Here is a 26026-nt window from a genome sequence, read left to right on the forward strand (position 1 = left end):
GTGTGTTGTGTGTTGTGTGTTGTGTGTGTGTGTGTGAGAGAGTGTGTGCGTGTGTTTGTGTGTGTGTGTGTGTGCGTGTGCGTGTGTTTGTGTGTGTGTGTGTGTGTGTGTGTGTGTTGCAGCTGAAGCAGCACGCGGGGGAGGTGTGCTTCCCGGGAGGAAAGCGTGAGTCCGGCGACCGAGATGAAGTTCACACCGCTCTCAGAGAAGCAGAGGAGGAGATCGGCCTTCCTCCTGACTCCGTGCAGGTCATCTGCAAACTCTTCCCCGTCCTCAACAAGGTCCGCTGACGCGGTCTTTTGAATATAATAATAATAATATACATTTATATCGACATTTATAATGCATTGTGTACAGGGCCGTTTCTAGCCAATTTGACGCCCGAGGCGAAATCCCTTATATATAGTATATATATATATAATTATTTTCAGACACCAGTTGCTTGTCACATTCAAATTGGTTGTCATAGTAACGAGACTAATTTGTGGAGATTCAGTGCATTGAGCTCCACAAATCTGAATGCATTATTTGTAAATTGACTGTTAAGATAAACATTTTGCACAATTTAGTATCTGTGATATCATTGTGTTGCCACTAGATGCTGTATAGCTCTATGTAACAATCCCTAGTGGCTAAGACATTGCACATCATTTACACATAAATCACACATACATTAATTTCATTACATCTTGATTTGGATACTATTTTGCTACATATTGTTTAGATATTATCAATGGCTACTTTTTTGTCTTTATCTGTGTTTTGGTCAATTTGCCTGTTGTTGTTTCTTGAAACATTGATTTAAAGTGTCAGTTATTGCATTATTATTTCAGTCAAACCTATAAAACCCCTTTGTTACCCCAAACTACATATAAAAGCTTTATCAGTGGCATAAAAGTAACCAATGCAGCTACTTAATCATTTGCTACTCGTTAACGCGGTAACGTCCTCTTTAAATAACGTGACACTCTGCCCTCTTATGACGCTGCTCCCATTAAGCGCTGTTGGAAGTGAATGAATTGATTCAGCATTTCGACACCTCCGTAAGGATGCATTTAACGGTCTAATAAAGGATGTATTGATCTCGTATAAAATAATTTATAATTAAAATATTAATTATATAGAACACTACATACATGCTTATTTCTGGTGCCTACGTGATGTATTTTAATAAAAAAAAATAATAATATTGTTATATACAATACCATTCAAAAATTTGGAGTCACTGCAATTAGTTTTTAAAAAAAAAGCTTGTATTGAGCAGACGCATTAAATTGATAAAAAAAGGGACAGAAAAGTCATTTGTAATTGTTAAAAATAAATAAATAAATGCTGTTCTTGTGAACGTTCTATTCATCAAACATTCCTGGGGGACAAGTATGCCGTTTCTGCAAAAATATAAGGCAGTACAGCTGATTTCAACATTGATAATAATCAGCATATTAGACTGATTTCTGAAGATCATGTGACGCTGAAGACTGGAGAAATTATGCTGAAATATCTTAGTATAGATAGTAGTTATTGAAATTGTAATGTTTTCTACTGTATATTTGATCAAATAAATGCAGCCTTGGTAAGCATAAAATACTTCTTTACAAAACATTATCAAATTTTTAGTGAAAAGTATTCGTTATTGTCATTTCGTTATTATACATTTAAAACGTGCATTATTAATGCTACTGTATAGCTCACTAAATACATTCTTATTCGGTGGTGTCTGCTTGCATTTTAATAAATTATTATAGTATATATTGATTATAATGTATACTTTACTTGAATATATTTAATTAAATTATTTGAAATGAAAAAAAATATATAAGCATTTTAGTAAAATGCGCGTAACCACTAAATAAGAATTTAGCGATCCAGGATGCAGTAAGCTTTTTATTGATTAATTTGTGGCTAATGAATGGTCTGCTTTGGCCAGTTGTAACGGCTGAAATGGTTTCCTCAGGCTGGGCTTCTGATCACTCCGGTGGTGGCTTTCATCGAGGACTCCTTCGAAGCTCGTCCAAACACAGACGAGGTGAGCGAGGTGTTCACTCTTCCTCTGGAGTTTTTCACTAAAGCGGCGGACCACTCCGGCTATCCTGTGCCCAGCGTCTTCGGCCCGACCCACAGCTTCATGTACACTGACCCCAGCACAGGTAACATCCATCAGATCTGGGGTCTGACCGCCGCTCTGGCCATAACCGTTGCTGTGCTGGCCCTCGGAAAGAAGCCCGAGTTTGAGGTCGGCTTTAACTTGGACGATCCAGCTTCTGGGTTTAAAGACCTGCTGAGTCGCAGATTAAGCAAATTATGAAGGCGCTTCAGATTCAGTGTCGCTGATCATGCTAGCGGAAATGATTTACTGTGATTCAACTGTGAGGTTACTAGTCCGTCAGTTTGGATATTCTTCATGTGAATAAAAATTTTACAACTTTTTTGAATAATTAACAACGAGGATGTCATTTGTATTTTCTGACAGGAATTATTACAACATCATTACAGTATATGTGTAGCACACATAAATATGATAAGATACATTTGTAAAGATGCTGATATTTATCAAGAGAGTATTAAGAGAAAAAATTTTTTTGATACTGCACTACATTATACTCATTAATTATAATAAATGACTAAATTGTTTACAGTTACACTGAATATATATTAAATGTTCAAAGCAGTTAGCATATACATACATTAACATGCAATAATTTTATATTTAAATACAGATTTTAAGTTAATATTTCAATGTTAACTGAGGCTAAAATGATTTATATATATATGTGTGTGTGTGTGTGTATATATATATATATATATATATATATAAAATAACGCTGAAACAAAAGAAAATATAAATATCAGATGAAAAACTTTGAGTAACACCCCACATTCAGTTACAGTTAAAATATAATTTATTACCAAAATAGTGCATTTAAATTTAACAATTTTATAATTTAATTATTAGCTTTTCATCATTTCAGGAACCCAATAATTTCCCGCATGAACAAGTTTGAATGCTGTTCACATTAGACATTTCTCCATTTGTCCATCAAAGATACTATTATAGTCATTTTAATTTCAGTTTTTAGTCATTTTATTGCGTTTCATAATTTTTTTGATTTTGTTGTTAAATGTCCATATAGCGTTTATTAATTTTATTTTAGTACATCAGGATAAACTACTGCAAATGATAAATGTTGCCTTGTCAACTAGCTGAAATAAAATTGTTGTTTTTGTTATGTTTTATATTCAGGTAATTAATTTTTGATGGTTTTAGTTTACGTGAACTATAATTACCCTGCTTTAGATAGGCCTGGGCGATAAAACGGTATCGATATTTATCGACGGTACACCTTCTTCGATAACGATATAAAAATAGTTAGATATAGCACACGATATAGGCACGTACTGTGAGTGGCGCAGACAGCACACACAAACACGAACACATGCTGAACACATTTTTTTAGACGGACAAATATGACTGCTGCACTCGCGTCTCACACAAGAGATGTAGCCATGCAAAGTTAAAACAGTTTAAACTTTTAGGTGTATTCCTTTTCACTGCGTCTCTTATGTTTTTAAATGCAGTCTGTGTGAATGGCACTTCGGCTCTTTGGATTAAGCAATGATGCTGTTTTGTTCATAATTTTTTATGCAATTTATGAAATTATATTTGATTTATATGAGTTAATTTAGACATAATGCATGTTTTTTTTATAGACAGATATTTCCATGCGTTGACAATATGTGCTGCATTATTTTGCTCATTGCGCCCTCCTGTGGCCTCGGGAGACAAGCCAAAAGTTTCCTTAAAACCTATTTAATCTGCATATAAAATATTAGAAATTAGACATTTGTTTAATTTTTATTGTGTGTTTGACTGTTAAAACAAAAAAATATTTGTCGTTTGTCTCAATAAATTGGGCTAATTTAAAAATACAGTGGTTAAATTAAAAAAATTTTCTATTGCTCTTTTTAAAAAAAAGGTTATAAAAAATTTCAATAATTATCGATACCGAACGATATGAAACATTATATCGTTGATAATTTTTTTTAGCTATATCACCCAGCCCTAGCTTTAGATCACAAGTATATACTTGAATAAGCAAGAATGCACAGAATGAGAAGACAACAGAAGGCAAACACTTCATTTTATTAACAAATATCACAAAATAAATAGACATCTTTATTTCTGTATGTAACATGAACTGAATGTGATTTCTGCCAGGCACTTAATTTCTACAGATCTGATGATGCTGTCTGTTAGTGATTCACACTAAACTATTGCTGGGACCTATTCATTTTTGCTAGTATTCATTTCATAGTGAATAGTCAACATCATAGTCTGACTTGTTCGTCCTGTAGCAGTAGAGTCTGTTGGTGACTAACACTGCACTAATTAGGACACTTGCTTTGATATTTTATTATCTAATGCAGTGGCTTTTATATTTTTATAAGACTCCACGTATCTTTTTTTTATGGTCACTGTATCTTCAGTAAGGTTTGTGGCCATTTTAGGCTGGATCGGTCTCCGGTTCTTGTTTTTGACAAGATCTACTCAAAAACACAATGCACTATTTATCATCACATTACACCAATAATTACCTAATTGTTTTCACAAATGAAATGCTAATACACAAACTTTGGTCACTCCAATGTGCATTGAATATTCAACATTCCAAAAACGATCACAAAATAGATCAATTTGTGTTGTAAGTAGAGCCTGACTGATATATCGTTTTGCCGATATTATCGGACGATATGAGCCTGTCGCCAATATATCGGTATCGGAGAATATGCCGCCGATATGAATTTTTTTTTACAGAGCATATAACGCAGATAAAATGCTTGAAATGGTGTAATTACTTAGTTTGTCCAGCAGAGCGCGCTCCATTGTTTGCTACTGGCGACTTGGATGAAACGTTTTTGAAGCTTAAGTCAATGGAAAACCATTGAAACTTTGAACGGCCATATCTCCACTGCGGCGAATCCACACCAAATTTGAGTGATCATTGCAAAAAATGTGTTTATGTATATATATTCTGTTTATGTATATACTGTATTCTATATATAGTACCAGTCAAATGTTTGGATCCTCGAATGGGAAAGTGTCCAAACTTTTGACTACTGTACTATAATATACAAAAAGAATATCGGCCGATATATCAATATCTGCCTTTTTTTACTCCCTAATATCGGTCAGGCTCTAGTTGTAAGTTTATAACTCCCCTCAAAACACTCACGCTCAGGGTCATTCAAACACTGCCGAGGCCAGTCCGCTCTTCCTGAAAGTCTCTGCCACGTGTCTGGAGTGCTGGATTTTGGCCGAGAGCGCCTCAAACACGTCGTTCTGGTCCAGCGCCGTGGCCGTTCTGTAGATGAACATTCCCAGAGACTCCAGTCCTCTCATGCCCAGATTCACACCACAACCTTCCACAGAACCATATCAGAGATTACAGACAAATAGTGTGCAATACAATTGGTTATGATCTGAAAGCGAATGTTACTTGTAATGATTCTGATTCAAATATTTTTGGCTTCATGGAAATTGTTGTTAGCAGCCATACAGTGCTACAGAAAGTATATACAGGTCATTCTCATTCAATTTATTATTTTTGTTTTGTTTTATTGTATTTATTTTATTCTATTTTACTCACAGTACTCTTTCACAGTATCACCCAGTTTCAATGTGCCTTGTAATAAATCACATAAACACATTGTACACATCAATATTCCTGTGCTTTTGTGTTAAGAACATACATACTACATACTTATAAAAAAGTAACATACAGATAAAAATAAAATATTGATAAAGACTGAAAATTAAACTAAAATTACTAAATAAAATATATTATTATTATTATTACATTTTTATAAATATTAGTCAACATTCTGGTGCTTTGTGCCAAAAACAATATTACATAATTAATTAATTAATTAAAAAAATAAAAATTCCCCCAAAACAGAGTGGAACTATTAAACTTGTCAAAGCCAAAAATAAAATCCTAATAAAGACTGTAAATTAATTTTTACTAAATAAAATTGATTACTATTATTATATAAAAAATATTATTATAAATATATGTTTTAAGAGGGAAATGTCACAGCATAACAGGGTTGAACAGAAAGTGCAGGGGGAAATTAACAAATCTGCAATTAAATTATTTAAATTATAAATTATTTGAATTTTAACAAAGGCAAAATTTAGGTACAGTTCCTTTTTATACGTGGAATTTGGCTTTATTTATTTATTTATTTATTTTGCATTACAAATTTTTGGTTTTATAACACCCTAAATATATAGGTTTATTTCATCTAAATTTGTAGCAGTAAATATATGAACAGTTTTAAATATGAATATCCATAACCACAAGTATAAGGGGACATTCTGATAGAAGGTTAAAAAATGTGAGGCACAGGGCAGTAGAAGAGGTTTTTTTTAAGTTGAACTTCTTTCAACCTAAACGCCGTGTTTTTAGAATGGTGCATCATGCCTGAGATGCTGCAACAGACACAAGACGTGAACGCAACAGTCAAACATGTCCATCTAGTGCATGTTTACATAGAAAACGCAATGCAATGGAATGGAAAACCGTGAAAGAAGCGTAACTCTGTATTTGGCCTAGAAGCATCCAGATGATGTTGAAGCGTGGCTGTGCTCACCAGTGTCAAAGTTGAGCACTCGCGCAGCTTCTCCTTCCACAGTCACGGCGACGTTGTCTCCTTCGATGTAAGCGGCGCTGACGCGTCTGTAGGACAGCATGATCTCGAACAGCTTGCGGCTGCACTGCATGTGGTGCAGCGTGAGTTCACGCAGACGCGGCTCGATGTCTGTCTTATACGCGTTAAACGACTGGTGGAAGATGTTCTTCATGATCTGAGTCAACAGAGAGGAAAGTGATTCGTTCAGTCTCCAGCTCTGCATGCTCATCGGGGGTCTTTACAAGCACATCACACCCACACACATATAGTGACTGTAACCAGGTAACAGCATGTGTCTCAGTGAATGACATTTCCTGTGACGGCTGTGTCTTGATTTCTGTCAGGACCACTATCGTCAAAGATGATTGACAATTAGCATACAGTTTGGATTGGCGGTATGGTTCTGTTCTGGGCAAGAACTCCCTGCGCATCCATGCAGCCGAGCATTGATGAGAGCAGGGAGAGCAGCGATAACCCCCCAGGCTAAACAGAACCGAACCAACATAAATGTATTGCAGATATCGTTAAAGTTCAATAATGTTATGTACCCATTTTAGAATTAATCTGCTTCAAAGGAGAATCAGAAGGTTGAATCCTGACTGACAGAGGAGGAGCTGGGGATGGAGGAGGGTAATTAGCTATTGAGCAATGCGAAAACTGCTGATAATACTGAGGGACCTTATATATGAATGCTTAGATAGGTGTTGTATTCCCATAGGTTGATGGGGATCAGCTGAGAGTCAGCTGATGCGAGCTTGACTAACGTGACCTGCCAGAACTAACGCTACACTTGATATATCCTGTCCGTTTCTTTTTTTTTATCTCTTTGTCACTGTTTCTTTCTTTAGCTCTTTGTTTCCTTTTTCAACCACTCAACTGCATATTTCTGTGCTATTGTTCCTCTTTTCTTGTCTGCTTCTACATTCTATTTATTCATTAATCAAACTCTCCAAGTAAGGCAAAAACAGAGTCAGAGTTGTCTTTTGGCTAGTTAGCCCTGTTTGCCCCTGCTGGTAAATTTTGGAACTGCACTATCTAGATGTTGTTTATTCGTATTTATGTTTGTTTGATTGTTTGTAGGGTTTAGGGGTTATTATACTGTATGCCACGACTGACCAATCAGAATCAAATATTCTATAGAGATGTGAAATAGGGCTGGGCGATATGGCTAAAAATATAACTTTTTTTTTTTTCCATAACATACAATATTGATATTTATCACAATATTAATTTACCATTAATGGTGAGGGAAATGCTTTCCGCATGTTTGTTTGTTTGTTAGACCTTGAGAATGAATGCAATTAGCTACGTTTCCATCCACCTATTTTTATGCGCATTTTGGATTATGGCATAAAAAGAGCTAGATGGAAACGCCAAGATGCGCATAAATTCTAAAAATGCATATAAAAAACGTATTCGCACAATTGAGTAGGATAAACTTTTTATCCAATAAGAAACAATTTGCATAAACTACGATGGAAACACATTTACCGAATAAATTCCTCCATGTGCATTGAAAAAGTCATGTGACTTTGCATGATGGGATGGGATAACTTGTCTAACCAGCGGACCGATCTCCTTCACAGCATCTATATGTTGTTTTGGTCGTTCTGAAATGCCTGAGCAAAGTCTGTTGTCAAAGTATTTCTGTATAATTGTCTTGCATGACTGCGTTCCCAAACAGCAGCATCCACCTCTGAAAGCGATGACCGCATTCATTTATTATATAAAAATTATTATATTCAGTGGCTTCTCCTAGTTTTCTTAGTGATATTTAGTGCCAGTTTATCAGGAAGTGACGAGTTTGTTCTCTTTGACTCGTTGGATGGAAACGGCGATTTATTCGCAAGTGTTTTATGCGATATTCCAGTTTTGCGCACAAGTTAAATTCACATCTTTGAATGGAAACATAGCTATTTCAAATTGTTTGTTCTCAATTTAACTACCTACTTTTTGATTTAGGCACTGCATGACTGCGTTCCCAAACAGCAGCATCCACCTCTGAAAGCGATGACCGCATTCATTGTGTTTCGTCTGCTCGCTTTGAGGCGCAAGTCATTTATTATATATAAAAAATATTATATTCAGTGGCTTCTCCTAGTTTTCTTAGTGATATTTAGTGCCAGTTTATCAGGAAGTGACGAGTTTGTTCTCTTTGACTCGTTGGATGGAAACGGCGATTTATTCGCAAGTGTTTTATGCGATATTCCAGTTTTGCGCGCAAGTTAAATTCACATCTTTGAATGGAAACATAGCTATTTCAAATTGTTTGTTCTCAATTTAACTACCTACTTTTTGATTTAGGCACCATGAAATCCATTTTAATTTCCCATACATTCTGTGTTTTCCTCTTTTTCCTGGATTATGTGTTTTATAATTTAACACAATGAACAATTTAATTTATCTTTTCAAATATAATCAAATAAAAATATAATCAAATAAGACGTTGCACAACAGAACTGTATAAATTAAAACATGTATGAAAAATATTTTCTTATATTTTCTTTGTTGCATCAAGTTCCTTTAAAATAATACAATTATTATAACTTTGATAAACACATTATAGTAAACAATAATAATATATTTCTGTCATAATTTCTTAAAGTTAAACCAAACTTTTATTTGGTCAGATCAATTGAAATGGTGTAAAGCTGGTGAAGTGACTCTCAGAGCAGCTCTGGAGATGAAGTTCATGTCCTCATATATTGAGACGCAGACACTGAAAACACCACAAACATCACGTTTATATCTGCTGTGTGATCAGTTGTTAGAACCCACATCAAGTAAAAAATATCCAGAGCTTATTATCGTTATCGACATAAATTTTATTGCAATCTTGATATGATATTGTTTATTTTCCAGCCCTACTGTTAAATAAATGCTTTCATTTTGTGGAAAAGAGCAGTTTGAAGATTCTTTGAAGTTTCCAATTTTGCAATTCCTAACTATTTTACATTTCAGTGAATTGGTGGCTAATTCGTATGAATCTTTTTTGAACATGATTTGTTTATGATTTGCTTAGACTATGTTTAGGGGTGGACATTCATGTTATTTTTTTTTTCTCCAAAATAAATGCATTTCTATGCGAATCACATCCTACAAAATCACCTCATAAAATATTGGTTTTATTCTAGCTTAAAGCATTCTTTTTTTGATCAACACTTTGAATATAGGTAGGTTTCATAAAAATGCATAATTTTGAGCAAAAAGGTGAGAAAATCACATTTTTATCAAAAACTACATCTGGGTAATATTCAGTATGATTATCAAAGCATAAATCCAGTAAATCGCTTCCATCAACACCTCCAAAGCTTGCACAGCCATATACCACTTCCTGGATCAACATTTTACTCCGTAACATTATGCAGTTTTCATTTATATGCTGCCATTGCTGATGATCGCATTATTTTTCATATGCATTTGTTTACATAAGAGATCGCTCGTTTCTCCATCCTGTTCACGTATGTTTTTGTTCGGGAGGTTTTGTACTCATTTAGAAGATGTGTAATAGCGCCCCCTAGTGTATAACAGGGAAAACACGAAAAGCCGTAAAAACTCGTCTTTGGCAGGGAAGCGTTGTCTTCTAAAAGACGAGATAACTCGTCAATGGCGGGGAAAAAGTTAAAGGGGTCATATGATGTTGCTAAAAAGAACATTATTTTGTGTATTTGGTGTAATGAAATGTTTATGCGGTTTAAGTTTCAAAAAACACATTATTTTCCACATACTGTACATTATTGTTTCTCCTCTATGCCCCGCCTTTCTGAAACACGTAGATTTTTACAAAGCGCATCGGTCTGAAAAGCAAGGTGTGCTGTGATTGGCCAGCTATCCAGTACGTTGTGATTGGCCGAATACCTCAAGCGTGTGATGGAAATGTTACGCCCCTACCATATTGTGCCAAAACTCGCGTTTGAATCATCAGTGGCAAATTCTTTGTATTGTAAATATGAAAACCTTTTGTTAACCTTTTTACAACTATTTAACATTTAGCAACACCAACTGACATTATTTCAACTACTATGTTGAAAATCGGTTATGCGCTGACTGGAGAAGGTGAGAAGAACAGCATTTTGGATGAGTGCATAAACTTTAAATTCGACTGAGTTCATGAGTCTAACAGATGCATGCTGGGATTGAGACGTCTTACTGAAGAGTTGGCCGTGTGGCGCAGGAAATGCATCATTTTGGAGTCTGCGTCCGAAGTGCAGGCCAGAGCCATGTAGCGGTTCCGGAACGTTCCGTAGATCTTCAGATGGAATCCAGGCTTCGCTGCCGGCTGCGAGGAGCGGCGTGATTCCCTCACAGTGTCGATCCCGTATGCCGACAGATCAAAATACAAACTATGTGCACGGATCTCAGGTGTGGGAACCTAGAAAACAGAAACTGACCATTATTTTCTTAGTATAATCTTTCACTACACCTGGACCAACATCTTAATGATATTTATATCATATTTATTTTATATTTTATTACTACACTTATTGCTATGATTTCATATTTTACTATAATATTTTATTATAATGTTATATATTTTTATTATTGATTATATTTACATTTATTAACTTGTTCATAAGTCATCCTCAACATATTTAAATATTTGTTGCATGTCCATTTAACTATGATTCACAAATTAATTACTGCAGAGAACAAGCTGAATTGCCTCTTCTATTCCCCATCTGGGGCCAAATTGGTGATCTTTTATTCTGATTAAATGAGGACAGGAAATTTCATTGGACTAAAGAGATTTCTAATGGGGGGCAAAATCACCCAGCAGGCACTATTTTCTGAAACAATTCAATAATCGTGGCAGAAGCATCAGTACAGTACAATCCAGCCAGGTCATGTTCTGGCCTTTAAGGATTTCTCATTTGTCTCCTGTTTGAACAGACATACACTGACTACTGCATATTCCTAAATGGAAGCAATGGGCTTTTATTTTGAAATTTGTCTGTAATTTTAATGAAATCAATGAAAATGTGCATTGTATGAAGTATTCAGACTGCTGTATTAATTGACTTGTTTTGAACTTAGTTTGTGATTAAAAGTTTCTCATTTCACATGTGAAGAAGAAATTTCTTAAAGGTACAGTGGCAAAAATCCCACCCACCATTTCAGCATTTAAATCAACATCATAGATCAAGGTTGTAGGTTTTGCAACATTAGTTGACTTTTCAACAGCTCTTGTTTAAATTTCATGGTTGCTTTATAAGTATTTCACTAACCTTTTTCCAACCATTTAGCATTAAACATTGTTTCAAGTTTTTATTTTTTTCCAACACTAAAACAAAACGTAATCGGTTACTAACGTAACCTCGGTTCCCTGAGATATGGGAATGAGTACTGCATCTTGCTTAAGACGCATATGGGAAAAAAACACAGGATTCTCAGGTTTACTTCGATTTAAGCGACGACTGAGTCGTGCAGCTACATAGCACGGCAAGCAATGCAGTACTCGTTCCCGTATCTCAGGAAACCGAGGTAACGTTAGTAACCGAGTACGTTCCCTTTCGATACTTCACTCGTACTGCGTCTTGCTTAAGACGCATATGGGAACAGTCCAATCATGCCGTGCTAATGGAGTGGAACGACTTAAGGTATAACTTCCATAAGCAACTAATGCTTATAGAGAAGTCAACAATAACCCAAGGCTAAGATGGGCTGAGCTTTCTAGGTCACACCCGGCCTGGTTAATCGTTCCAGAGTATCCCTGTAACTTCGACACCCAGGGGCCGAGAGCTAACAGGTGAACAATGCCAGAGAACTTGGGCATGGTACCGGCCAAGGGCTCTCTGCCATATCCGTTTACGCAACGCGTGCCTATTTCAAGCAGAAAGGACCCTGGCCTGTAAGGCCGGGACTTCCAGGTTATAAAACTTCGCAAATGTGGATGGCGAGGCCCAGCCGGCCACCTAACAAATATCCACAATGGACACACCACTGGACCATGCCCACAACGAGGCGATGCCTCTAGTCGAGGAGGCCCAAGGAAGAGTACGCTAGCGAGATGGCGTCTACTATCCATCTAGAGAGTCTTTGCTTCGTAACCGGAAACCCTTTGGTGTGGTTACCGAAGCTGACAAAGAGTTGTTCCGATCGCCTATAGAGAGAGGAACGCTCAATATAGATTCTCAACGCTCTGACGGGGCAGACCATAGATAGCTCTTTGGCCTCTTCAGTTGGAGGAAGCGCGGAGAGCGTAATGACCTGTGCTCTGAACGGAGTGGAAAGCACTTTAGGTACATAACCGTGCCTCGGTTTCAGGACGACTTTAGAGTCGTTAGGCCGGAATTCCAGGCAGGCAGGGCTAATAGAGAGCGCCTGCAGGTCCCTTATTCGCTTTATTGATGCCAGTGCTAGAAGCAGAGCAGTCTTCAGCGATAGCGACCTAATGTTGGCGGACTGTAGCAACTCAAAAGTGGGGCCCTTCAGCACAGTGGGCAGGTCCCATGAATGGACGGTAGGGAGACGAGGCGGATTCAGCCTCCTTGCACCCCTCAGGATGACCACGCTATTTCTGCCCACCAATTGACCCTCAATAGGGACATGAGAGGCCGCTATAGCCGCCACATAGACTTTGAGCGTGGATGGGTAACGACCCTTATCCAGCAGCTCTTGTAGAAATGACAGCACCTCTGCCAATTCGGAAGTGAGAGGGTCTTTGCCGTGTTTTAGACACCAGGTGGAGAAAAAAGACCACTTTAAGGCATAGAGGCATCTCGTAGATGGAGCTCTAGCCTCCGAAATTGTGTTTAAGACTCACTCTGGGAGGCACGAAGGCTCCCGTCGAATGGCCAGAGGTGCAGGGCCCATAGGTCGGGCCGAGGATGCCATAATGTCCCGTTCGCTTGAGAGAGGAGATCCTGTCTCAGTGGAACAGGCCAAGAGGCTGCTATCAGTAGCTGAGTCAGCTCTGATAGCCACAGCTGGTTCATCCAAAGGGTGATTACCTGTGGGATCAGAGCGATCTGGGGAAAGCATAGAGAAGGAGGTTGGGCCAAGTGAAGGCGGTCCACGAGTGGAGAAGAGCGAGACTCATGCTCGAGTGAGCATTCCGTCTCAGTGAGAGAGCAGTCTCTGCGTGGGGTCTGCCCAGACAGATGACATTCTCATTGCTCTTCTGCATCGTGCAAGTTTACCTGCACAAGCCACACTCGCAGAGCCACATTAAAGTATATTTAATTTGAAAGCACATGCGCACTAGAAAATGTAATCTTTGTCCAGTCTCTGCGCTATTTCTCTCCAAAAGTTATGAGCAATCTCAAAAATGATTGGATGTGATTAGATATGATAAGATATTTTGAAGAATGTTGGTTCTGGTTCCCATTGACATTGACATTGACGAAACTGCTTGGTTGGATCATTCTTCAGAATATCTTTTGTGTTGAGTAAAAGTTTAAAAATTTAAATTTTTGGGTGAACGTCCCTTTAAGGCTCACAGAGAGCGTGAATAATGGTAACAACTGGTACTGATAGTCATGAATCCTCAATATTCAGAGCCAGGTTTCAGTTGCACTAATTAGACTGAAACCCTGCTTATCTCTGAACCTTATCAAGGTTGCTAAAGCTTGTTTGATGAATTACTGTATACATAACAGAGACTAACACAGCCTGCCGGGGGACGCTAGCTGACCTTGGTTATCTGCGTTAGCTAAACCCACTATACCATCTGTTCAAACAAAAAGCCCATTAACTAAAGACATTGAGAAAAATCAATTATACAAACTGTCATTCTAAACCTGTGTAAAAACAATCAAATTACAGACAGAATCTGTTCCTCATAACATGTGCTAATGGTGGAGGCTGCAGCTTCTCTCCACCTCACCTGCATCATCAGTGTTTATTGCTGGCAGAAATAGACTCTATTATTATTCATAATGGCTTAATTTCCTCAGCCATATTCATAAAATGAATCAGCCCAGTAGGACCCTGATGACCTCATGACCACAGAGCGCTCAGACTAACACTCGATTCATATTCAAGAACTCAAATGAGAAATTTCTGAGAATAATAGCATGGGAAGAGGAAAAAACGGTTGCTACTGAGATGTAATGGTGTGATACGGTATAATGATTCAAGGAGAAAGAAAGAAAAATTTATATGCACTGTAAAGGGCCGTTCACATAGAACGTGTCTCTGCATCTAAAATGGTTTTAAAAAGCACCGTTCAGCATGTTGGCATCAAATAAAACACTTGCCATGCCAATTTGCTACTGTAAACAAAAGCTTGCAATGCTTGCCCCGCCTCCGGGATCTTCTGATTGGTCCACTGTTTTGGAACTGACATTGATGTAACTGCATGTAAGAGTTGAAATTCTTTTAACTTGTCTTAAAAACATGGCACTCATCTGCGAGACGCTGCAAAAGAGGCAAGGCATGAGTACGGCGGTCATACACATAGTCTAGCATGTCCGTTTACATAGAAAAACAATGGAAAAGTAAAGAAATGAAAAAAATGCATTCTGTGTGAATGGCCCCTATTTGTTTTTAAATCACATTAAAATGTACTTTGTGTGAAAGCATCTAATTTCAATAGTTTAATTAATGGCAAACATTGTTACATGTATTTGGATGTATGCTGAGGTTACACAACTAAACCTTTTACATTTGATTTTAGAGTAATTTTAGCTTATTAAGTTAACAACTACCTGTATTCACTTTGGATTTTATCATCATTATTAATCAATATTTAACATTAAGTAACACCTAAAATCAATTAAATTATTATACTGATTTTTATTTAAAAAACAATGAAAAAGACGTGTGCTTAATTGTATTGAATGTACACTTGAAGTGTTTCAAATGTTAAAAGTATTTTTTTTTTAAATGTACTTGCAGATAATATATTAATAAAAATCCACTTAAGTGCACATTTATCAACTTGTCAAGCTATTAATAGACATGTACTAAAAGCAACGAAACCCCAAATTTGATTTCATGGGCTTTCTGAAAGACTTGCATATAAGCATCTCACCTGTCTCTGGTCCAGTCTTTCTATAGTAGCATTGGCGCCGTAAGCGCGACATGATTCTACGATGTAATCAGCGCTGATGCCCAGAACCGAGCAGGAGTCTCCACACGAACCATCAGCAACCACAATCACCCGTGGCCATCCACCCCTCGGCATCTTCCTCAGGTACTCCTCGCTAAACTACAGGATCACAGCAAGAGAAAACATTTAGGCTTGCAATTTGGTTTTTTTACTGAATCAAAAGCATTTGAAGTAAGATTCACAAACAAATTATTTTTATGAGCAGGCTCTTTTAAGAGAATCAAAAACATGCAGCACGGTCAGAACAGTCTGATTCCCGAACTAATGATTCTGAACCAGTTCTTTTTAGTGAATCAAAAGACACAGTGCATCCATGGGCCTGTTATTTTTAGTGATTCATAACATATAACCAGTGTAGTCTGATTCCCAAATGTATGACTCTTCTGAACCAGTTCTTGCAGATGAATAATAAAACAAACTAAGTACCTGGCCTATTCAGTTCCATGTGCACAGTGTACTTGATTCTTAAACAAATGACTCTTATGAACCAGCTCTTTAAAGTGAATCAAAACATACAGTGAGTCCAGTAGTAAGATTTGAGCACAAAAGGTGTGGTTACAGTGTGGTCTGATTCCTGAATGAATTAAATGAAACCAGTTCTTTTTAGTGAATCAAAACATACAGTGCAATCTGGAAGTCAAATGTCTGCACAAATGAATCTTATAAGAACAAACAGTGAAGCCAGTCCAATCGTTTTACCAAACAAATAGTCCTAATGAGTCAATTGTTTTAAATGAAAAAAAAAATTATAATAATTAAACGCACACAATGTAGTGAGTTTCTTGAACAAATTACTCTTATTAACCAGTTCTTACAGGTGAATTCAAAACATATAGCATAAGTATGGTTTGATTCTCAAACAAATGATTCTGAACCAGGTCTAAAAAAAAAACAATTGAATGGTGAATCAAAACATACAGTGTGTTAAATAGTCAGATTTCAGAACAAATTACTCATCAAAAACACACAGTGCATCCAGTGGAGTCTGATTTCTGAATGTATGACTCTTTGAGACTGTTCTTTGTAGTGAATCAAAAGCTTACAAAGCGAACCAATAAGTCTTTTGAACCAGTTCTTTCAGGTGAATCATAAACAAACAGAGATGGTTGTTTTAAATGAAACAACAACATTCAACCGGCAAAATATAGTCTAATTCTTGAACAAATTACTCTTATGTTCTACTCTGTTATAGTTTTTTTTAAGCGAGTCAAAACTATACAGCACGGTCAGAACAGTCTGATTCCCTAAACATGACTCTGAACCAGTTCTTTTTAGTGAATCAAAACATACAGTGGATCCAGTGGTCTGATTTCCAAACCAATGTTAATTTCGTCAACGAAGACGACGACGAAAAATATTCGTTAACAAACATTTTTGCTGTGTCTAATACTAGACGTTGACGAGCTAAAACTAATATCTGATGATAAAAACTGTGACGAAATTTATGCCGCGTCTTGTTAACAAGACGAGATGGGATAATGTTATTTGAGAACTACCAGACATTCAAAATACATCCTATAGGCTACTGTCTTGTCCTTCAAAATGTGTGTCCCTGTCATTGGATTGCAATCGGATAAGGGGCGTTTGCATATCTAGTCTCAGTATGGCAGCTGCAGTGGATGGATAGGCTACCAAAATGCGAACTAGCGATCTGAAACAATGGCCTCAGCACCGAAGGGGTAGGGATAAGGTGACCAGACGTCCCATTTTTCCCAGGAGTCACAATTCGTTGTCGATTAACTTAAAGTTAGTGAAGGTGGAATCGCGCTGATAGAAGTGCTCTCTCTCGCGCACGCTCCACTTCTTCAGTTCTCATATACAGTGCGCGATCAGTTCTCAGTGCTCAAATACACTCACAGCAGTCCAAATGTTTATCGTGTAGAGCAGGGCTGTCCAAACTCGGTCCTGGAGGGCCAATGTCCTGCAGAGTTTAGCTCCAACTTGCCTCAACACACCTGACTGGAAGTTTCTATGCCTAGTAAGAGCTTGATTAGCTGGTTCAGGTGTGTTTAATTAGGGTTGGAGCTAAACTCTGCCGGACACCGGCCCTCCAGGACTGAGTTTGGACACCCCTTGTGTAGAGTATCTCACGTAAATACAGTCGGTTATGGATTAAGTGAACGTAAACAGGTGGGTGAAAACTGAACGTGTGTCAGTATTGCATGCATGCCTTCAGTCTTAAAGGGACAGCATTCCTAATTAAATACCTATCTGTGTCATTAATGTTAACCAACAAAAGATGTTAAATATGTTAAGTAAACCTACTGTATCTGAAAAAAATTATTTAATTTGTATCTCTTTCGTATTTGTCTTATTGTCTTATTCTGCTTCTTTTTCAAAAATTATAAATCATATATATTATATATGAACAACTATAATTTTTATAAGTTGCTCCGTCCCTTTTCACTAATGTTAAAGGGATAGCTCACCCCAAAATGAACATTGTCATCATTTATTCAAGTTTTTCCAAATTCAATCCTTGATTCAAATTTATCATAAGCTTAGGCTAATTTATTTAGTTTAAAGAGAGAAGAATTAATGACTATTTTTGTTTGAAGACTACATATAGCTACCAAAATAAATGTTGGAAACTGCAGTTTGACTAAAAGTAATGATTAAAAGTTGACAAAAATGCAATGACTTTTCGTCGACTAAAACTACGAAAGACTCAAATTACTAAAATGTGACTAAGACTATTAAGCATTTTCGTCTCGATAAAGATTAAGACTAAATCAAAAATGCCTGTCAAAATAAACACTGTTCCAAACAAACTAAATAAAAATTGAATTGAACTAAATTAAATCAAAACAATCAACATGTACACTCCAATTCTTGAACAAATGCCCATTATGAGCCAAAAAAACATAATGCTTATAAAATACACGTTTTGTGTTTTTCATTGTTTAGTACTATTTAAAACATCAGGACCAATTATTGGATTGGATTTATATCTTTATGCCATTAATGCAAAACAGAACATAACAGCATACTTCTCAACAACAAAACGTGTTAAACCTGGTCTTAAAAGTATCAATCATTCATTCGCATAGACAGCAACAAGTAAAGGCTCTTATTTGTCACCGGCAGTGTGTGCTCCTCCGAGCAGAAGGACATTTTCGTTAAACCAGACTGAGAGCTTGTCACCCAGAATAGCTCTAAATGAAATGAAACTCAAGTCTGGTTTGGTTTATTGGACGTGAGTGTCTAGATACATCAGAGACCTGGCATAAATAGACAGGCCTGAGAGTCCTAGGCCAGAGAAAACCATTTACACAAACTGAAACAATTACCTCACATTACACGACTGTGTCTGACATACAGGACAGAATATACTGTATAATGCCTAATATTAAAAAAACAATTGTATGTGACATGGTACTAATATGCAACAATACTGTAAGCATGTCAAAAGTATGCTAAATGCTTTTGTATGTTTGAAAGGCATTTAGTATAATTTTGGAAATAAATGTAGATATTTTGTACTTTTAATTATATATAATGTAAAAATAAAATAAAAGTCTCTTTAAGCCAGATCTTTTGAGTAAATAAAAAAAACACACACAATGTGAATAATACAGTCCGATTTGTGAATGAATGACTCTAATGAGTCGGTTCTTTCAGGTGAATTAAAAACAAACAGTTCAGCCAGTCTACTCCTGAACAATTGGTTCTAAAGAGTCGGTTGTTATAAATGAAACAAAAGCACAGTGTAGTCTGATTATGAACAAATGACTCTTGAGCAGGTTCTTTTAAATTAATCCAAAACATACAGCATGGCCAGTGTGGTTCAATTCCTGAACGAATTACTCTAAACCATTTTTCTTTTAGTGAATCAAAATATAAAAATATAAAATGTGTTCAGCAGTCAGATTGCCAAATAAATGACTCTTATGATTAAAATAAATAAATGAATGAATAAATTATATATATATATATACACACTTGTTTTAAAATAAAATTATACAATTTTAAAAAGTAAAAAAAAATGAAATTGGTATAAAATGCTTGCAACTATATCTTGTGAAGTAGTATAGATAGTATGCTAGAATACTACTCTGAACATAGTCCACAAACACGTAGGTCTCTCAGGCAGAATAAATACCAAAAGATATTGATTTCTACAAAAAAGAGAGAAAAAAAGTCTTTGGTTCAGTGACAAATGGCTTGGCCCTCAGAAGAACACGGTCAAGATAAGACACCCAAAATGTCCCAAACAAACGTCTGTCTTGACTTAAAATAAATCCCTTTCAGCATGCAGCAACCCACAAAAGAAAGAGCACTTTTATAGTGAACAATAAAATACTGCAGACCAAAATAGGAGAGAGAGAGGGGGTTGTAGCTGTCTGTAGCTTTATGAATGCCTTCTCACTGCACCTGTTAAACATAATCACCTGTTCATTATATGACAGACATCAGGCAATTAGTTAGTTGGCACTAAATGTGTATTTAATGAATGCTTTGAAAAACGGCCATCAGAGTAATTTCCTGTATGTCAGAGCCATCTGTCAGACCAGCCCAAAATGCTGTCTCATGGTGATAGAAACTCGTTGGTGCTTGTATCTTTATTCCTGAGGCAATTGATGCTCTACATAAAAAGATCTGTTGAATGTTCAGTCTTGAGAGAAATGCAAGGAGCCATACCTGTGAGAAGAAAACACGTGTCCAGGAAACAGATTTTAATTGCTGAAGGTCATTTTTCTGCAAACAGGCAGCAGCTTTATGGAAAGCTCCTTGGCTTTGACTGGACTCTTGTCTGCTGAGTTAACACTGACTGAACTATAAGGGCAGTGTCTGCTCAGAAAATCTATTGGAAGAAGCACATCAATTATATTTTGTCGTTTCTAAAGCCAGTGGCATCTATCCATCTTATTTATTTATTTATTTACCATGTTCACAGTAGTAGCTGGTCTAAACTGCTCATTAGTTGGTGCAAGGTGGTTATTAACTGGTTCAAGTTGGTAATTTGCTGATCCAGGCTGGTCAAGAGATTGTTTAAGCTGATTATTAGCTGGGCCAAACTGGTTATTAGTTGGTGCAAATTGGTTATTAACTAGTCCAGCATGTCATTTGATGATCCATGCTGGTTGTTAGATTAAGCTTGTAATTAACTTATCTTTAGCTACTACTGGTTATTTGCTGGGCCAAACTGGTTATTGATTGGTGCAAGTTGGTTATTAACTAGTCCAAGCTGGGTATTTGCTGATCCATGCTAACTGTAAGATTGTTTAAGCTGGTCAGTAGCTAGTTTAAGCTGATTATTAGATGGGCCAAACTGGATATTATTTGGTGTAAGTTGGTCATTAACTTGTCCAACTGGTCATTTGCTGATCCATGCTGGTTTTTAGATTGTTTAAGCTGGTCGTTAGCTATTAGTTGGTGCAAATTGGTTATTGACTAGTCCAACATGTAATTTGCTGATCCATGCTGGTTGTTTAAGCTGGTAATTAACTTATTTTTAGCTAGTACTGGTTATTAGCTGGGCCATACTGGTTATTGATTGGTGCAAGTTGGTTATTAACTAGTCCAAGCTGGGTATTTGCTGATCCATGCTAACTGTAAGATTGTTTAAGCTCATCAGTAGCTAGTTTAAGCTGATTATTAGCTGGGCCAAACTGGATATTATTTGGTGTAAGTTGGTCATTAACTTGTCCAACTGGTCATTTGCTGATCCATGCTGGTTTTTAGATTGTTTAAGCTGGTCGTTAGCTATTAGTTGGTGCAAATTGGTTATTAACTAGTCCAACATGTAATTTGCTGATCCATGCTGGTTGTTTAAGCTGGTAATTAACTTATTTTTAGCTAGTACTGGTTATTAGCTGGGCCAAACTGGTTATTGATTGGTAAAAGTTGGTTATTAACTAGTCCAAGCTGTTTATTTGCTGATCCATGCTGGTTGTTAGATTGTTTAAAGAGGTTATTGCCTAGTTTTAGCTGGTTATTAGCTGGGTCAAACTGGTTATTAGTTGGTGCAAGATGGTAAAAAAAGGGGGGTTTGTCTCACGCGAACCACGCATGTTTGCTTATATTTGTCAAACCAAATAATATCTTACGCGCAAAATTTAGTTACCCCAAAAAGCATTCGCCATATGTTCCCTCAAAAATGTATGGTTTTTAGATTGGCTGTTTTTTGGATTTATGAGTAAAATGTGGTTTGTAACAGTTGAAAAGAACTTAAAGCTTCACCCCAAAAAATTATAATAATTTACTCACCCTCATGTGTCGTTATGTGACTTACTTTCTTTAGAGCACAAAAGAAGACATTTCGAAGAATTCTGGTTACTAAACAGCTTTGATTGCTAGAGTTGTATGGGAAATCACTGATAGATTTCTGGAAAAAAATATATATATTTATATTTATGTCCCACGAAAGTAGAATAGGTTTGAAAGTAAATGATGGCATTTCTCTTCTATTTCAACCATGTGATCAAAACAACTTTTATGTCACTCTCTAAATATAATATCATAAACATAGTCACAGCATAACAGGGTTGAACAGAAAATAACAAACTTTAGGGAAAACTGTTCTTCTTTCAGGAAAACATGTGCAAGCATGATATTTCAATTTCAATAAGTCACAGACACTGCTGAATTTCCCCACAGTTAACAGATTAATCTTTCACAAAACAAAAAAAAAATCTGAAAGATCAGCAGACTCTCATCCGAAATCAATAACATGGTATAGAGAATTTTACATGATCAAATAGAGCTTACTTGCAGATCCGATATTATCACCTCAGTATTTTCACATTATTTCAGTCACACTTCTTAAAAAGGCAAGATGTTGGTTGGGCTCTGGTTTTTGTAACATCAGTCCACTCTAGACTATTTTCAGAGCTAGTTTGTCGTACGTTATATTCAGCTTTTATTGATTCTCAAGTGCTAAAACTGTCAAGTCTATGGAATCCAGTCTCAGATTAAACTGTAATAAATTACTGCTCTGCTTTCCAAACTGTGTATTGTATTCTGCAGTGTTTACTGTGGTGCAGTGTTGTAAATTGCATATTTGACAGTGGAAAATGTCAGTAATAGTCATAAACGACAAATTACGACAATGAAATCACAGAATCAATGATACCTAAGTTTCTTTAAGGTTCTCAACCTTTTTTTGACTCCAAGGCCCCCGCATATAACTGTGATTCATGATTCTAGAAGTTTCAAGGACACTTAGTCAGCAAAATCAATATTTGAGGAGGCAAATTAAAATAAATGTAAGTTTCAATGCGGAACAACTTGATTTGGGGGATCGTTAGCATTTAAATTGATTTCTTACATATAATAATGTACATTAAAATAATTGGTACAATGGTAAAAATCAATCAAGCTTCTTTATTCAAATCAGTTTGGATCAATATGTCTTGTGTTTCTATCTAAAATCTGCTAAGGGGTAATAATGGAACAATAGTTTACTAAAGTGATTTTTCACTATTATTTACAACAGGATTTGCATTTTCATGGATTTAAATAAATTATTTTTTGCTATTAGAGACAATAAAAACAACTTTGTGCATCAAAACCACTCCTTTCCTGGTAAAAATGAACTTGATTTTCAAAAAGTCAATAAATGTGCAACATTTTTGACAATCTCTGAGTAATATGTAATATATCTAAGCTTCAAAATAAACTTAATTTTTGAAAATAATAATAATAATGAACTATGCAAATAGCATTTCAGACATCTCCAGTAGCAATACTCAAAAAACAAACAGTTCCCCCCACAGGCACATTATCACATCCGTCAAAAAAACGGTTGTAATATTTGAAGATGAAAAAAACTGCCATAACACACTCGTGTACATCAATCACTTCACTGAATACTAATAAATAAATAACAATTACCTTGCGATCCATCTGTTTTCAAATCCACATTATTTAAATATAACAGCATTAATGTCTGTCAAAATATAACGTGCACAATACACGGAAGTATTTACTAGAAGCAGAGGTCCAGGGAGTATACACACATTTCCTGAAGACCCCACTTAACCAGATGTTTTGACTACATCATTGCTTTCTGAGAGGAGAAAATGGCGACCTGAGCAGCTTTCACACACTGTCTGTCAGAGACTGTAACATACCTAATATATAATGCACGTGAGTATAAATTTGTTCTTGTTCTTCTGTAATTAACAGGTGATTTTAACCTTTATCAACATCCAACTTGTTGAAAAGATAAAGGCAATTATCAAAGTTTGATCAAATGTTTAATTTTCTTACATTTTACATGATTTGTTACACTTAATTACCCCTTTGATTATTTTGAGCCATACTAATTTTTTGGCTTCATCACAGTTAATCATTTAATCAATGATTTCAAATTCAGTCCTTGGTGTATATTGCTTTACTGAAAATCATAATGATCTGTAGCAGTTCTGTTCTTTATTCTGCTCTCAGGTCCACCTGAAGGTGTCTTCCTGTCTTCTATTTGAGGACTTCCTCTTAGCTACTGTTGCCATGGGCTCAGGCTTTCAGAGTCAGAGCTTTTCTTTATAGGTGCTTCAAACCAGCAACCATTGAAAGAGGCTCTCTGACTAAAATAGGATTGAACTGAACACTCGAGAGGTTGCAGAACTTTCCTTATTTGAGTCAGTAATAAAAGGCTTGCAGTGTTTTAGCGCTAAGCATCAGATGCTGACTTACACTCCATAGGAACACATGGCTGCCTTGTCATTTTGATTGCAGATCAATAATAATCACAACACAGACTGTGGACAATTCAATATGCAGCTAAAGACTGATTATCTTTTCTAAAGCCAGCAATGTGGCATGTAAGGGCATACGGTACAGCACATCATGTACTATTGCAACACGGTCTTGTAACTATTTTACGTTTTGACAAAATTGTTTAAATTTGTACAATGTGTATACTTAATTCTTTAAAAAAATCGCATTTTCATGCAGTTTGCATTGTATGAATTTATACAAGGACTATATCACTCACCACTTCCTTAATTGTTTTTAATTCTTTCTAACACCATGAACTTAAATGATGTGTCAGATGCATCCATTTCCTCTATAGTCTCTTTTCTCATTTGACATTCATCAGGGCAAGTGTGCTGACTCTGGCTCATACTGAAGATCAATATGGGGACAAATGTCCTGCTTGACTTGCCTGGACTCACATTAGCACTTCGACCTTTATTATAATAAGCTGGAAAGGGTTGTAGAAGAAGTGCAAGTAGCTCAAACTGAATGTCTGTAACATCCATTTACAAGCGGTTCAGATCAAAACAACACTGAAGGAGGGGGTCAAATCATATCTATACTAGAGCCCGACCGATATGGGTTTTTTGGGGACGATACCGATACCGATATTAGGGAGTAAAAAAAGGCTGATCGATGTATCGGCCGATATTCTTTGTATATATTATAGTACAGTACCAGTCAAAAGTTTGGACACTTTCCCATTCGAGGGTCCAAACATTTGACTAGTACTATATATAGAATACAGTATATACATAAACACATTTTTTGCAATGATCACTCAAATGCGGTGATCAAACACTTATAATGGAGTGACAAAGATAAGTAATGGAGGCAGGGCATTTAACAATTTAACAATAAACTTTATTATCCAAAATGAGTTCCATTAAACGTTATTCCGTTGAAGTTTATGTTTATATCGGCGGCATATTCGCTGATACTGATATATCGGCGACAGGCTCATATCGGCCGATGATATCGGCAAAACGATACATCGGTCGGGCTCTAATCTATACACAACAATATCATTGTAGACTTAGAGGTGGGCTGTTTTGTCTGGGCCAAGAAGAAATAACTTAAAAACCACTCAGAATTACAGTGGCCCAGTAGTGCACAACACAACCAAATTGCCACAACTAATTTCATTGTGTTGTGACTTGTTTCTGTTGGGTTGTGCTAATTTCGTTGTGGCTTGTTTCCACTGTGTTGTGCTAATTTCATTGTGTTATGGCTTGTTTCTGTTGTGTTGTGCTAATTTCGTTGTGGCTTGTTTCCGCTGTGTTGTGCTAATTTCATTGTGTTGTGGCTTGTTTCCGTTGTGTTGCACTAATTTCGTTGTGTTGTGGCTTGTTTCCATTGTATTGTGCTCATTTTGTTGTGGCTTGTTTCCATTGTGTTGCCACTTGTTTCTGTTGTGTTGCGCTAATTTAGTTGAGTTGTGGCTTGTTTCCAATGTGTTGTGCTCATTTCATTGTGTTGTGGCTTGTTTCCATTGTGTTGTGGCTTGTTTTTTGTGTTGTGGCTTGTTTCCGTTGTGTTGTGGAGATCTGTTTGTGTTGTGGCTTGTTTCCATTGTGTTGTGGA

At 36.4% G+C, this 26026-nt stretch overlaps 2 protein-coding genes across 2 annotated transcripts in view; one reads left to right on the forward strand and one right to left on the reverse strand.

Annotated features, from left to right (window-relative positions):
- nudt7 (nudix (nucleoside diphosphate linked moiety X)-type motif 7) overlaps positions 1–2450 on the forward strand; it is a 3121-nt gene extending 671 nt beyond the window's left edge. Inside the window, exons 2-3 of the mRNA XM_016260856.1 lie at positions 123–281; positions 1955–2450. Coding sequence (XP_016116342.1) covers positions 123–281; positions 1955–2305 — 510 coding nt within the window. The 3' untranslated portion in view covers positions 2306–2450. The remainder of the gene's footprint in view (positions 1–122; positions 282–1954) is intronic.
- Positions 2451–5181: 2731 nt separating this feature from the next.
- The window catches only part of LOC107574412 (uncharacterized), a 29185-nt gene continuing 8340 nt past the window's right edge, over positions 5182–26026 (reverse strand). Inside the window, exons 2-6 of the mRNA XM_016260853.1 lie at positions 20384–20495; positions 15665–15841; positions 10841–11062; positions 6652–6865; positions 5182–5418 (exon numbers count right to left, since the gene is read on the reverse strand). Coding sequence (XP_016116339.1) covers positions 5240–5418; positions 6652–6865; positions 10841–11062; positions 15665–15841; positions 20384–20495 — 904 coding nt within the window. The 3' untranslated portion in view covers positions 5182–5239. The remainder of the gene's footprint in view (positions 5419–6651; positions 6866–10840; positions 11063–15664; positions 15842–20383; positions 20496–26026) is intronic.

This window comes from Sinocyclocheilus grahami, unplaced genomic scaffold (assembly GCF_001515645.1).
Source record: "Sinocyclocheilus grahami isolate Dianchi unplaced genomic scaffold, SAMN03320097.WGS_v1.1 scaffold2217.1, whole genome shotgun sequence".
Classification (NCBI taxonomy): domain Eukaryota; kingdom Metazoa; phylum Chordata; class Actinopteri; order Cypriniformes; family Cyprinidae; genus Sinocyclocheilus; species Sinocyclocheilus grahami.